This window comes from Anolis carolinensis, chromosome 2, assembly GCF_035594765.1.
Source record: "Anolis carolinensis isolate JA03-04 chromosome 2, rAnoCar3.1.pri, whole genome shotgun sequence".
In the NCBI taxonomy this organism is placed as follows: Eukaryota; Metazoa; Chordata; class Lepidosauria; order Squamata; family Dactyloidae; genus Anolis; species Anolis carolinensis.
Genome location: NC_085842.1, coordinates 158,683,237 through 158,698,577, shown reverse-complemented (window position 1 = coordinate 158,698,577; position 15,341 = coordinate 158,683,237). Strand labels below are relative to the sequence as shown.

The 15,341-nt window shown below is 39.7% G+C and overlaps 1 protein-coding gene across 1 annotated transcript in view; it reads left to right on the top strand.

The window, feature by feature from the left end:
* acvr1b (activin A receptor type 1B) overlaps positions 1 to 13,211 on the top strand; it is a 35,784-nt gene extending 22,573 nt beyond the window's left edge. Inside the window, exons 5-9 of the mRNA XM_008103976.3 lie at positions 4,054 to 4,221; positions 5,133 to 5,289; positions 6,385 to 6,509; positions 7,898 to 8,028; positions 9,268 to 13,211. Coding sequence (XP_008102183.2) covers positions 4,054 to 4,221; positions 5,133 to 5,289; positions 6,385 to 6,509; positions 7,898 to 8,028; positions 9,268 to 9,393 — 707 coding nt within the window. The 3' untranslated portion in view covers positions 9,394 to 13,211. The remainder of the gene's footprint in view (positions 1 to 4,053; positions 4,222 to 5,132; positions 5,290 to 6,384; positions 6,510 to 7,897; positions 8,029 to 9,267) is intronic.
* The last annotated feature ends 2,130 nt before the right edge of the window (positions 13,212 to 15,341 follow it).

Here is a 15,341-nt window from a genome sequence, read left to right as displayed (position 1 = left end):
TAAATAGATTGCAAGTATATTTGAATCTTGGTGTGTGATGTTCATATGGATAACTGTCATAGCTAAAACTGTTGTATTTTAAAATGTTAATTACTGCTAAAAGCAAGTTTACTAGTCTGCTTTATAATACAGTGGGGTGATGAAACATCTAGTGTTGGTTGACTGAGTTGGTTCAGCATTTGTACTGTTCATTAATAGTTACCTGCTAGAAGACAATGTGGATTATTTTTTCAGACAGTGGGTGGCCTTAGTCCAGTGGTTCTCAACCTGAGTTCCCCAGATGTTTTTGGCCTACAACTCCCAGAAATCCCAGCCAGTTTACCAGCTGTTAGGATTTCTGGGAGTTGAAGGCCAAAACAGCTGGGGACTCCAGGTTGAGAACCTCTGCCTTAGACCGTGGGGCATTTATGTCAGTATGTCACTGTTTGTGCTGTTGTATATATTGCAACTCAAAGAACCAGAAAAGACCTCTGTCATTCCCTCATTATTCAAGGAGTTTGTTTGTTGTTCCAGTCTATCCCAAAGCAATTTGGGAGATATCATAATACGTGTATGTGTTCCTGCCAGCAACCACATGGATAAATCCAACTATATTTGAAACACTGTACTCCCCTTACCTAATGTTAACATTTTTTCTTTAACTGTAGTAACTCTCAAACTGGGAAAAAGGCAGGATGTTGATATCATAATTGTTGGTTTTCCCACTTTTCCCAATGCTTGACAATATGGATCTTGCCAGTGTTGATAATAGGCCAGCGTTGGTAGGAATAAAACCTCACAGTAATTCTTACAGTAGAATTAAAAGAGGAAAAGCAAGGAAATGGTTTTGTGTTATCACTTACAAGAAGTGTGGTGTTGCATGCTGACCACTTGCTTTAGATCGCAGTCTGGGAACCTAAGGAAGCAGGAGAAGGTAAACAATTGTGTCACCCCAAAATTGGCACTTTCTCGTTTTTGTGTTTTTCTCCCTATATGCTTCTGAGGGGTATATCCTGGTGATACTAGAATTTCGTAAATTGATTTGACTTAACTATCAAGAAGGGAGAACAGCTATGAGCTTAGATTACGCAAGGACAGACTTGCTCAGTAGAGTGAGTCTCAGTCTGTCCTCTCACAAGGGAGAGCTTTGCCTTTAGAGAAACACAACTGCTACCACAGCTAAAAGTGGTAATTAAGTTGTTACATTTGTACTCTGGGGTCTTGGAATGGTGAGAGGACTCTTCTGGCTCAAACTAGTGATAAAAAGGTAGTAATGACTCAGTGTGTAAAGCTTTGCCTGAGGGTATTTACTACTATCCAATAACTTAATCATCATGATCATGCCCCATATCCCTAGTGATGGAAGCTACTGGTGTCACATTTCTCATTTCCTTCCAGTGTGAGTTGCTTGTTCAGTGATTTGGCTAGGGCAGTTTTTTAACCCTAAGGTCTAAGGTCAGATAAACTTGAATGGTTTCATCTATTTCACATAAACACACACAGAAAAGTCTTGGCAGAGATCTTGTGGAAATACTACTGTTCTATAAATATTTCCTTAGCCTTGGAAACAACAGAGAATAGTACTAGTACCAGCAGCGAGTATCTTTGGCAGACAGGAAAGAGGAAGAAATGGTTGTGCTTGGTCAGATGTGGAAATTTCAGGGGAGCTTAGAATGTCAATTTTTATACTGTTATCAGCCACTTTTTACATTAGCTAAACTAAGAAGGCTTTTGCACATATGTTATTTTGAAATTTCACATTCTATATATGAAAAAGCCCAAATAATATCAAAACATAAGTCTGCTATTTTTGGCAAATCTAGTAACTCAGAGCTACTGAAATTGGTGGATGTGATCTTTGATCTTTTGTTTCTGATCTTCTTAAAGATCTGGTGTCCAGAATATCTTTTTCCACCTTTAACTTATACCCTCAGCTTTTCTCCTGGTTTCTTTTCTGCTGTGCAATGGCTTTTCCATTATTTAATCCACTTTTGCTAGAATCAGACTTCTTAACCCAACTAATGCATTTCTCCACAAGCTAAAATAGCAGGAGATTGAATAACTACACTTGATAGAGCATTCTAAACCCCCAATAAAACCCGTGTAAAGCAATATCGGACTATTTTATAAGACTGGTGCAGCCACAAAATCTCAGACACTACCCTGTCTTCTCTAATATGGTTAGAATAGTGGTGGATTTTACATCAAAACTAAAATCCTCCCTATGTAAATTTAGATACAACTGTGGTTCTACTGTTGCTGTATTTTCAGGGTGTTCAAATTTCGTAAAACACTAGAAAAAAAACCTTTAGAAGTTCGGATCAGGCAGCGGAAGTTTCAGTGTGGATGATCTCAAAATCATTGTTAACTTATTGCTGAACAACTATTTCTGTTTTTGTGTTTTCATGCTACAATAAATTAATTCACTTAATTGGGTTTCAGCAGTAATTTTTGTCCCCCATAATAATACCATAATACTACAGTGGAGTACTTCATTTTGGAATTGTTCACACTGCAGAAGTAAAATAATATTCTCCTATGTGGTGCCTGTGAAATGCACACATATGGGTCTCTTGCACCTGCGCAATAATTTCAGAACTCTCTCGAAGTTTTAAGATAAATTTTGATGGAAACCCTGCCCACTCTCCCCTCAATAGTATATATAGCCAGCGGGAGGGGCTATCACTCCAGTTCCTTTTTTCCGACACAAGTGCAGTAACTACCTTCTCTCGCTGGTTGATTCGCTACTGACCGTTATTTTCAATTTGATCAGTATCCTAAATATTTGGCTTTGACCTTGGACCTCACTGATTATCCCTCTTCCCTACGATTTCGACTGTGTGCCTCATTTTCTTCTCGGCTGACCTTGGACCATTTGACTACTCCCTCAGGCTAGTTGGCTCCCCAAGCTACTATATCTCCCACCAAAATGTCTGCCTTCTTCAAAAAATGGTCCCAATGCGGAGGAAAGCTCCCGGACATGGATGGCCACTCTATGTGCCTCCTGTGCTTGGATGAGGGCCATGCAACCTACTCGTGCCCCATCTGTCAATCCTTCACCCCTCAGGCCCACAAGAACAGGGAGATAGGCCTTAAGGCATTTTTAAATGAGCAAACCCTTTTGCCGCCACTCACCCACCACCCACCCAAGAGGGCAGCATCTGAACCTCAAGTTTCTCTCCTCTAAGTGAAGGGCTTGCATCCACCAGCAGCCTTCAGACAGATGTAACACCCATACCTCTGACTGAAAGAACCGCAGCTCTTCCAAGAGCTCTAAAGGCAAAGAGGGCAGAGGCCTCCTCTGTGGCAGGACAGATTGTCCACTACTCCAAAATGCCCGACCATCAAAAGAAAGGGAGGCTGGCGCCGATAAACAGCCCAGTAGCCTCTACTCAATCGGCCGTGAGCACGCCATTGACATTAAGCTCCCAGGGCCAGCCATCCCTGGCACCTGTGCTGCTCCCGACGCAGCCTGAGCCAGAGAGGGCGGAGTGTCCTCTGCAGCTCAATCTAATGGCCTCAACACCATGTACTGACAGAAATACACTATGCTCCACTACCATGCAGTGTTTTCTCTTGCTATACAAGTTGGACAACATCACAGTTCTGCCCATGTATTCCATATTCCAGGGATAGTTTTCCTTGATGTAAAAAGTGCTGAGGCTAATATCTGTTGCTATCTTTTGTACAATAGATCCCCCCTACCTGCCCAAACTATATGTTGTTCACAGTAAATCCAATTTGTTTCATGGCAAGCTAGCAACAGTAAATGTCAGATACATTTACCTGGGAGGTGAGAGGAAGGTATTGCTGGATCAGAGTTCTATAACATTCTTGCAGTTGTTTAAGCCTACTGGAAGGACTAAACTGGAGCAGGAAATGAAAGTAGAGCAACATTACTGGTAGTAAATCGTGCAGCATGAGCCTTTGCTAATGCAGTTAAAGTAAATATATCTTTATCATGTGTATTTTCTGCTGCTTACAGCATCTGCTATTCATAAATGTATTCTGGAACCAGTATGCCTACAGTTAATGCACCCCATTTTAATAGCCCTTTACTTGTCTTGTCAACAGATAATGGCACTTGGACTCAATTGTGGTTGGTCTCTGATTACCATGAGCATGGCTCTCTATTTGATTACCTCAACCGATATACAGTAAACATTGAGGGGATGATTAAATTGGCTCTGTCTGCTGCCAGTGGACTAGCACATCTGCACATGGAGATTGTTGGGACCCAAGGTATGAAACAGTTTCTATAGATAAAGTTTTTGTGATGATTGACAGATTGTAAACGGAAGAATTTCAGAAGATGTACAAAGAAGCTGAAAATCCAAAACTGGTGAGAGAAGTCTTGGAATACATGGTCATTCAGAATGTTTCCCAGCTTTCTAAATCATAATTTACAGCCAGGAATAAATATTAAAATCAGCTATAGTTCAAGAGCCTGATTCATAAAATGACATTAAACTATAGTTCCTCTAATGCAGTGTTTCTTAACCTGTGGGCTGTGAGAACAAAAATCCGGTCTGCAAAACTTTTCCCTCTTTATTTTATTTCTGCTCCTTTCCGCAGAGCTGACCATTGCATTGGATAGATCACATCAGCTGTAGCTGATTAAATATGGTTTTCTGGGGCCAGCAGATGGTGACTACTGGATGGCATATGTTCTGTATCAGAAACTAGAAATGATGTGGTCCAAAAACTGATTTGTAACCCTTTTGGTACTAATGTTGGAGAGTGGTCCCTGGTCAAAGTGGTCCCCAGTCAAGTGGGCCCTGATCAAAAAAAGGTTGGGAATCACTGCTCTAATGGGATAGTCTAAAATAACCAAGATTATTATACCAAAGAAGGGGAAGCTGAAGGGAGAGCAGATGGTTCAAATACTCTTAAGTAGTCAGGAGGTATATATCCCAAGTAGGCAACAGTTTTAACAAGAACAAACTAATTGTTGAGATTCTGATCAGCTATTGTTGATGCTAAAAGATGTGCAATGAATTTGAAAAAAAGCTTTGCTTTTCTCTTCTGGGTTATCAACTTTGCTCTGTAAAGCTGATTGTTCTAGTGGCAGTTTTAGTGCTGCCTCCTTCTGTCTTTGCTTTATTTTTGGCCAGTGAGTTGTGAATGAGTTCTCTCTCTTTATCCTTTGTTAGGAAAGCCTGGAATTGCACACCGAGATTTGAAATCCAAGAATATATTAGTGAAGAAAAATGGAACTTGTGCCATTGCAGACCTAGGTCTAGCTGTCCGCCATGACTCTGTTACTGATACAATTGACATTGCTCCCAATCAGAGGGTTGGAACAAAACGGTAAGGAAATAACAAATGACCAATGCTGGATGTCAATAAAGACTCGATCCGTTGTTGTTGCAAACATAGCTTTTATGCTGTCCCCTTTTCTTTGTCCCTTGGCTACCTAATGTTGAGAATCTATGTTTCTGTTGCCAAGCACTTGCTTTCTGTTTGCTAATCAATTTTGACAACATGCAATGTTACGGTTGAATATTTGACGAACAAAAAATAGTTTTGGAAAAATATTTTAAAGTGTTGATTTGTTTAGACTGCAATGGGATCTTAACCATCAACAGGTTTGATAGTAATACTAGACACAAAATCAAATTAGATAACCAGTATTGGGGAAACGAATACATCTGTAGGTAGGTAAAGGTTTCCCTGACGTTAAGTCCAGTCATGTCTGACTCTGGGGATTGGTGCTCATCTTCATTTCTAAGCCGAAGAACCGGTGTTGTCCGTAGTCACCTCCAAGGTCATGTGGCTGGCATGACTGCATGGAGTGCCGTTACCTTCCCGCCGGAGCAGTACCTATTGATCTACTCACATTGGCATGGTTTCGAACTGCTAGGTTGGCAGAAGCTGGAGCTAACAGCGGGCGCTCACTCCGCTCCCGGGATTTGAACCTGGGACCTTTCGGTCTGCAAGTTCAGCAGCTCAGTGCTTTAACACACTTCACCACCCGGGCGAAATATGCCAAAATATTGTTAATTGTAATAATCTGGTTTTAGATGTCCATCTAATGTAACAGTTCAATGGCTGTGTCTTTATTCGGACTACATAGAAAGAAAACCCGCACCTACGTTAAATATTTTTTTCCTAATAAAATGTATTAAAATAGATTATTTTGGCTTTCTTAGAATCACTCTAATATAATGTTTTAATAGTGTCTTTTGCTTTTTACCTCATTTAATTTCTTTGTTCTTTGATAGTTATTGCTTTTCTAGAACTGTGCCTAGTCTTTTGATTAGAGCATTACAAAGCAGTGAACTACAGGATAATGCCATGGGCAATGGCTTTTTCCAAGCATGACTCATTTTGCTCCTCTTCCTATTTGGGGATGTCTATGAAAAAGTTTTGCTGACTCTGGTTGTTCTTTTTTGTTTGTTTCAGTTACATGGCTCCTGAGGTTCTTGATGAAACTATAAACATGAAGCATTTTGATTCATTTAAATGTGCTGATATCTATGCCCTGGGCCTAGTTTACTGGGAAATTGCTCGCAGATGTAACTCAGGAGGTAATAGACTTTTTAAAATGTTTTCATAGAGATTAGGAGAATTTCCATTTCATTTCATGTGGTGGCATACAGCAGTGCCATTGAAATACATGGAATATTAAAAAGGAAGTTACTTGATATTACAGTAAGCTGACAGATGTGAGAAGTGGAGTGGGAAGCTGTGCTGATTTATTCTTGGGATGGCATGAGAAGGAGCAATCCACAACTGGCAGGAATTCTCATTCCTTTATGTTACATCTGTTAGGATCCTTTGCCTCTTTTCCATCCAGTATTTATTCTCCTGTCTGTCTACCCAGATGTGGTCACACTGATTGTCTAGAAGATATAGAAATAAATAGATATTAGACAAGAAAAAGTAGAGAAACAACACCGGAAATGGTAAAATAAATACCTTTATTAAAATCTCTATGATGGCTGAGAAGCTGATGAGGGATAGCAGAAAATCAAAAAGCCAGCTACTCAGATGACTTCAATAGAGTAAATCTCTGTGGCTCAGGAAAGCCAGAGGTAAGAAAGCACAGGCATCAAAGTCTAAAAGTGGCAAAGAAAAGGAAAAAAGAAAGGGGAATAATAAACAAAAATAAAATAAATGCTAAATTACCTGATTACAGTGGAGAAAAGTGTCATAAGTGCAGTGAGTTCTCCAGCACAATTATAAAGTCTTCAAAAGCGTTTCAGGCAGACAAAATAATGGCAACATGATCCTTGCTGATTCCAGAGAGCACTGTTCCCATTGCATCAGCATTTCCCTCAGATTCTCCATAATGGGTTTGGTTGGAATGATTGGCCTTTGTTCTGTGGCAGTGCCCTGGTTCTGGGTGCACTTTCAGTGGTTGCTTGTGTTCTCTTAGGTGCACTGATTCATCAATAAAATATTATTCAAAATCTCTTGACATCTCAGTGTGACCACAATACTTAGTGTGAAACAGATAGCAATTTGTATATCATTTTGCTTGTCTAGCGGTGAAGATTATAAATCTAGATTTCATTTCTCTTGGACGCTTTTATTGAGCACTGGAGATAATTGGATTGTTTTATTTATTGTTTATTAATTGTGTGAAAATAGATATATAATACAGGTTGTGAGGTGCTATAGGGATGATTGCATCTTTTGCTCAGTGAACTCCTTGTGCAAAAATGTGGATAAAGAGGATGGAAAAGAGGTGGGCAAGGCATTTCTAGTTAATTTTGTCCTTTTTTAAATTGAATAAATGTGCTGAGATCATCAGCTTATGGAGTTTTTGTGGAAGACTAGTTTTTAATGATGCCATCTTCCCAAGTTTGTAATGCTTTTGCATGCAATTGTTTCAGCCTGAAGTATGGGGGCTTCTGTGTCTGGAAAATAGAAGTAGATAAAATAACATGCTGACTTACTTTTCTCTTTTTAGGTATTCATGAAGAATATCAGTTACCATACTATGACCTTGTGCCCTCTGACCCTTCCATCGAAGAAATGAGGAAGGTCGTATGTGATCAGAAGCTGCGGCCCAACATTCCCAATTGGTGGCAGAGTTATGAGGTATTCTTGCTTTTGAACACTGAAAACGGAAGAGTAACCTTTTCACACAAAATCCTACCGTATTATAAAGCAGTTGTCCCATTTAGTTCAGGCATGAAAGGGAAGCTCAAGCATGATAATCCTGAAAGTAGATGGCTCCTCATAGGGGGTAAAGTGCTTTCTTGTTAGTGAAAGGGGACTTCTGGATGGTTTGTGGCAATCATTAGGTAAACCATATACTATTTCCGCAACACATCTGCATTACAGCCCTCCACTGGGCTATTGGTCCAACAGACAAGTTTTGTTTGAAAAAAAACTGGGTTATATTAACACTGACAAGAACAGGAGCTACCCGTAGAAGGCAGAGCATACAAGTGCTAAGTTAATCATGTTAGATTATTATATTTCATAACTATCAAATTGTAACTTTGTTTCATTTCAAATATGATTAACAAATATTAGGATCCATGTTTAAATCAGACTTCTTCAGACCAGGCAGGAGATTTAATATAAGTACAACAGTTCTCTGAACTCCCAGTCAACACTCAGATTCTGATTTAGTATGCAATTTCATATTAATAATTTTAAGTGGAATATGCTGCCTTGGAGCATGGTGGAGTTTCCTTCTCTAGAGATTTTAAAGCAAAAGCTGGATGGCCATCTGTCAGGAGTGCTTTGATTCTGTGGTCCTGGATAGCAAAACGGGGTTGGACTGGATGATCCTTGAGGTCTCTTCCAACTTTTATGATTCTGTGTTTCTATGAAATGTTTTGATGACATGCTAAAATTTATCTCAATGTGTGGTGGAATACTAGCTTGATCATCTTGCTGTTTATATCTAGGCTAATGAATAAGATTTAAGAACAGTTCATTAAATTAGCTATGTGCACAGTGCCATTACAATATGCCTAAGAATTGCATCTAGTCGGAGAGTAGTTTAATATGAATTGATTGCACCAATAAGCTTAATTTCACAGGTTCACAAGTGGGGTTTTAGTCCTTGTAGTGAAGGGAAGCCAGTTAATACAGATGGTTCTCTTATCTAGTACTCTAGTAAGTGGATAAAATGACAGAAAGTGCTGCTCTCAGTGGTAAAGAAATATCCTTTCTCTTTTAGTAGAGTGAACTAGTGAGGTCACATTTGAAGGCACTTCTTTCTGTGCTGTGTTTTATGGGTTTTATGGGTGCCTGAAAAGTAAAAAAGGCAACTGATTATGATATGCGGCAGAAAAATCCCTGATCCTACCTCTCTCTTCTTAGGCTTTGCGTGTAATGGGGAAAATGATGCGAGAATGCTGGTATGCTAATGGGGCTGCACGGTTAACAGCCTTGCGCATCAAGAAAACTCTTTCACAACTCAGCATCCAAGAAGATGTGAAAATCTAATCTGCACGCTCCATCCAGAGGAAACTGCACAAAAGCTGCCATGCTGGGACTGATATGTGGTGAAGGAGGCCTACCTCGTATTTCTGTACAGCCTGCTGCTATCAACTGGACAACGCGGTTTGCAGATGGTTAGATGTGGAGGATGGACTTCATAGACTATGTTCTGTTCCTGGTTCGGGAGTGAACTGCATCTTTTTAAAATCCCATCCTGAGCGTGTTAAGAGAGGGATGTATAGAGGGGTGTTGGCCACAAACTGCAACCTTTGTTTCTCTGGCGGAAATCCCTGTAAATTCTAGTGACATGCTGGTTGGGAAAATCCTTCTAGCTTGGGAGAGGAAATGACTTCTGTATGCTCTGAAAAGTGTGTGTGTGTGAGGGAGTGAGGTTCTTAAGGACTGGACATGTGCTCACATAAAACTTGTGTGCACCCTGTCCATCCATCCACGTGAAGTGCTTGGCCCTTTTCTAGCTCGACAGATCAGAAGCCGGTGCAACCATTTATGTTTTCAATGATGTGCGCATGTGCAAAGGTACGTGTCCCTGTGCCTCCTAGGTATGTATTGTGCCTGCTTGTGCTCCTGTGCATGTGAAAAGTGTAGTGACCCCTTGTGACGTGCAGGTGCTCTTGCCCTCTTTGTCCACTAGTTGAACATTAGCCATCTGTCACCTCACCAGGGAGGGAGAGGGGTATGCCCTGCAAGTGGTTAGACTGGCCAGGGCAGTATACCCGTTGTCTCACTGCCGTTCCTTCCCTCCTTTGCAATGCAGAGAAATGATGTATATTGTTTCATTGCAAGATTCCCTTGGAGTGGTAATCCTAGGCAGCAATCTTTATCTAGGAAACAGAGTGACCTGCAGAAAGACTGAAATCGGTGCTGTTCCCACTGTAAAGGAAGTAACACAAAAGAAGGGTGAGAGAAAAAAACTGACCTAATAGGATCATTGCCCTTCCATTTCTCAAGGTGCCTTTGGCAGAGCGACTCTAGCATTTAGAATTACTCAAAAGAGTGAAACCAGTATGGGGAAACATGCTTTTGGAGACTTTCTGGCAAGATTTGTTCATTGAGGAATAATGACTGTAAAACATTTTAATGTATGTGTGTGTGTGTGTGTAAATATATACATATATATATACATATATATATATATGGTCTCCCATATTCTGGGAGTGACCATTGAGTCACTTGGGGAGGAGGGCAGGGAAACATTGGGAAAAAGATTAAGTGCATGCATTTTATTTCAGTTAAATGATCAGGGTGTAGTCAGACTGATTTGGCTGTTACGTTTGTGTTAGAAACAGCCCGAGACTGTATTACAGTTGAAATAATGCATTAAAACTCCATTATATATGGATTGGGTTGGGTATTTGTGGTAGATAACTCCTGAAGCCATAACTTTTAACTGGAGTGGTTTGATTAATTTTATTTAATTCTTATTTTAATAGGCGGGTCTGGATTTTAACTTTTTTTACTATTCTTTATAAGAGAAGTAAAATGGATAATTACCTCTCATTCTGTTTATAAAGAAATCACTGCAAAAATCTGAAAAAATGCATTCAGCTCAATTTTACACTGGAACTGTTTCTATTGAAATTGTGAGCCCTGATGTCTGAGAGGAGAGGTCTCCACTCCACGTCAGGCTATTTTTAAGAATATATAGCATTCTGTGTTTGCTGTCTATGTTCATATGGGTGTTTGTCTTAGTGTGTGTCCCCCCACCCACCCTAAGGCCCTTCTCAGGTGTCCTCAACTGTGGAAGTGTGTTTTGAAAGTCAAGTCGTGTATTTGTACATTCTCGTCTTGGTTTGAAACAAGCTGTATTTTCCTCCCAGGGTGTGTTTTGAAAATCTCAGGTGCTACTATTCATAGAAAGAGATAAGGAGTTTGTGCCTCTGATTGTAAGGCATGCCTTCCTCAGTGAAATGTTTGATCATTCTGAGCCAGAGGGCACTACACACTTCCTTCAAAGAGACACAGCTTTAGCAAAATCATCCCTTCATTTCAGCTCTGAGAGGAAATGAAACTTGAAGCTTCTCTAGGTAGTGCATTTCTATAAATGAAAAATTGTGTGTGTGTTTGGTTGCTAACTAGAAATTCAAGATAGTACATAAGAAAGGTTTAAATTTGGCGGAGAGGTAATTGGACATTCATGGGCCTGTAACCCCTGTGTGGAACACCCCCTGTTTAAAAGAAAATAATATCACAAGAGCCATTGCACTTTTAAAAGTCCTTGGTGTTTTCTGTTTCAAGAAATTGAAAGGTGGTAGGGGCCGAGAAAATAAGTTGGGTCTGAAAGTCCATCTTTCTTATTGGCACATTCCTTTCGAGCTTTTCTCCCGTTTTCTAATTTGTGATCTCTCCCCATGGCATTGTAATTTAAGTGCATAACGTAAAAATAAATTCTACTCAGATCAACAGTGTATGCTTCTAGGTAAAGGCAATTTAAATTGGAGTGTAATTCATTTAATTCATATCTCAAAGCAATTTGGGGTGTTGTGTAGTTCCCGGGCTGTATCCGTGTTCAAGGAGCATTTTTTCCCCGGTGTTTCGCCTACATATGTTGCTGGTATCTTCAGATCTAAATGCAGGTGAAACGTCAGGAGAAATACAGCCCAAAAACCACACAACACTCCAGTGATTCCGGCCGTGAAAGCCTTCGACAATACGTTAAAGCAATTTGCTACTCACATGCCTGAATACCCACCCATTTTCTATATAGATATGTTGTCACCTGTTACCTTCTCTGTTGTGTTGCATCTAACAGATGCAGTCTTTATCCGAGATACTTGCTGCTAGTCTAAAACATTTTACCCATATGGGAAACTAATCTCTCACATAGATAAATGATCCTGTGTGTTTATTTTTTTTAATCACTCTTTCTCCAAAGAACTATGGAACAGAAGCACAGAAATCAATTTGTTCACTCCCCAGTCTGTAGTCATATTGAGAAGAAGAGCAAGACAGCCAGCTGAAAAATATTAGAAGGCACCAGTACAATTCCACAAGAGAGGGCATGGCTTGGTGCTTATTTGGACACTCTGTTGTAACATGTAATAGAGACGTGTCCAGTGATATGTGAGGTTAGCTGTTGAGTAAAATTTTCTTGCACCCACTTAACTACAAAATAAGACGGAACAGTGTTTTATGTCAACAGACAAATGCAATTATGCCAGTCATTACAAGGTTTTTCCTTTTAAATATATGAAAACTATGGAAAATCGGGAGAAATGCATAACTTTGCAGCTGCCAGCCAAAAGGGTTTTAAACACTAAGAGTATCTAAAAGAATAAGAGAGAACAGTATCCATAGTCAAACATCTGTTATTTTAAATGTATTTATTTTTGGTCCAGTGATAGTAACCCAACCATGTAACGAAATATCAGTTTTGGAGTCCATTTGGAAAATAACCAATCAGACTTGTATCTTGGTATTCAACAATTGAATAGTCTGTCAGTATCACACTTCCAATATAATTCATGTAATCATTTTCAAATGTAGATGATGGCTGGTATGGGTCCTTGGCAGGTAGGGCACTGGCTTTAGAATAAATTGTTACTGGTACTGTTGTCCGTCTCTTCTCCACCTCCCCTTTTCCCTCTTTTTTGTCATCTTGTCCCTGGCTCCTAGTTGACATTTGTATTTGTTTCAGGTTTTGTATGGTTTATTAGAAAAGGACTGTAAAATACCACTTAGACACTTTACCTCTTCAGTATGCAAATGTAAATACATGTAATATAGGAAAGAAATCTTTTGTTTTAATATAAGAAAGAGGCTGTCCAATTTTCTGTTGTACATTATTAAAGGTTTGTTTTTATTCACATTGGCTCTGTGATCTTTTCTGTTCTGATTCATTCCTGCTCAAGTGGATGACAACAGATAACAAAGATAATCAGATCATCATTCAAAAGCAAATATCCAAAGGAGGATACAAACAGAACTACAATGGATCTGTCCTGCTTTTAGTGACTGGGTTAAGATTCCTGCTAGAATTGCTTTGTGGCTGAAGAAACAGGCCCTCTTGTGAGGAAAAAGGCACCAGTGCTTTGGAGTATACAATGGGCCTTTGGCATGCACTGGGGTCTGGTGCCAGGATCACTGTATGTCTCAGTACATACAGTGGTGTAGTAAAATGACATCTCTTACATAAATGGCAAAATCAAACTTTAGGGGGGTTTTTTGTTTTAAATATTTTCAAGCTGCATGGTTAATGAAGAATCCAAGGATACAGAGAGCCAATTGTAATATACTACAGGGTCCTGTTCCTCCATCTCTGTGTTTTATAAAACAGAACATCTAGTTGCAGTTTGGACATTACCCACAAGCAAGGGAGGTGAAGCAACCAGTGGGAAGCCCTAGGCACTTGTTCTTCCTGCAGCAGTGCACTGTGTGCATCCTGGCCATGTAAGCAGCTTAGGAGTAGACCTGTCTGAAGGAGGCAAGTGTGCAGTGTTTTTCAAACATTGGTTACCACACACTGGTTTGAGTTTTATTGTTGATTCCCAAGTTCTTGTGGAAGTCACACATCATACGTGCTTTTGAAAAAAAGTGATAATGGATTTTGTATATGGCCTAGGATTAAAAAGTAAAGATTCTCCTCATTTTGGTACTGCATAGTTCATATTGTGTCGTACTTTCCCTTTTGTTTGGTTAATCATGGTTTAAGAATGTTAAATACATTTACTGGTTAGAAACTCAAAGGAGTGCTGAATATGTTGCAAATGGAGAACATCATTGGAGACATGATAGCCATGTACAAATATGTGAGGGGAAGTCATAGGGAGGAGGGAGCAAGCTTGTTTTCTGCTGCCCTGCAGACTAGGACATGGAACAAATATACCCTTAATAACAGGCTCTACCTTTCTACTTGAAACACATGTGACACATAGATGGTACTAATACAGTCGCAATCGTGGTTCAAGGCCTGTTGTACTGATTGCAATTACTGGGGTGCCTGCAACAGGAGATAGAAATTATAGTCAGCCCTCCACATTCACTGGAGTTAGGTGTGCAGGACCACCACAAAAGTGATAAAACTGAATTTTTAAAAAAACACAAACACACAAATCTGAACACAATTTGATGAATCTGGATTCTTCAATTCAGCTCTATCTAACTACCAGAAACTGAACATAGAATCATACTGGAAAACGTACACATGCCTACCTACATAAATGCTTTCTCTAGGAAAATCTACATCTTCCAGCAAAATTCTGTAGTCCGCTTTCTGCAGAACTAACCATAAATTTGTGCTGAAGGACCTAATAATTCCTAGAGATAACATTACAGGCAGTCCCCAGGTTATGAACAAGATAGGTTCTGTAGGTTGAATGTGTACGTTGGAAGAGCACATTTTTAAGTGCAACTCCAGCCAAATATTAGATAGCATACGGAAGGGTTAACACCTATGTGATGTTTTTTTTCCTGTCTGTGCCCCTGTTCAGAAGAGTTCACCTCACTTTCTGTCCCTGTGATAACTGGATTTTGGGGGAAAAAAACTACTTGTAGAAACAAGGCATGGTGAGAAAGCTTCAATTGAGTCCCCTTTTCCCCCATGATGACTTCCAGGAATGAATTTACCTTCCTGGAGATTTCTCTCACTGTTGTCTCACTCCTGTTTTTATTTTAGTGTTTTTATTTCGGGGACTGCCTATACAAAAAATATGTAAAACGTCAAACCCACAAATACGAAGAGCTAACTATTTCACATTTCCCCCCCAGTGCTGGACTCTAGTAGATGGCTTTAAAAAGTTGAAACAGACAGGGCTTTAAAATTTGCATCATACAAAAATTAAAAACAATTAAGACAGAAATTGTACAACACATTTTGTGGGAGGAGAGCACCTCGTTTGGGAGTAAATCCCAAATGAATTAGCCTGATTTTGTTCTGAGCAACAGTGCTGCAGGTTGCACCTAGATGGCTTTAATTAAGATACTGAAAGAACACATCA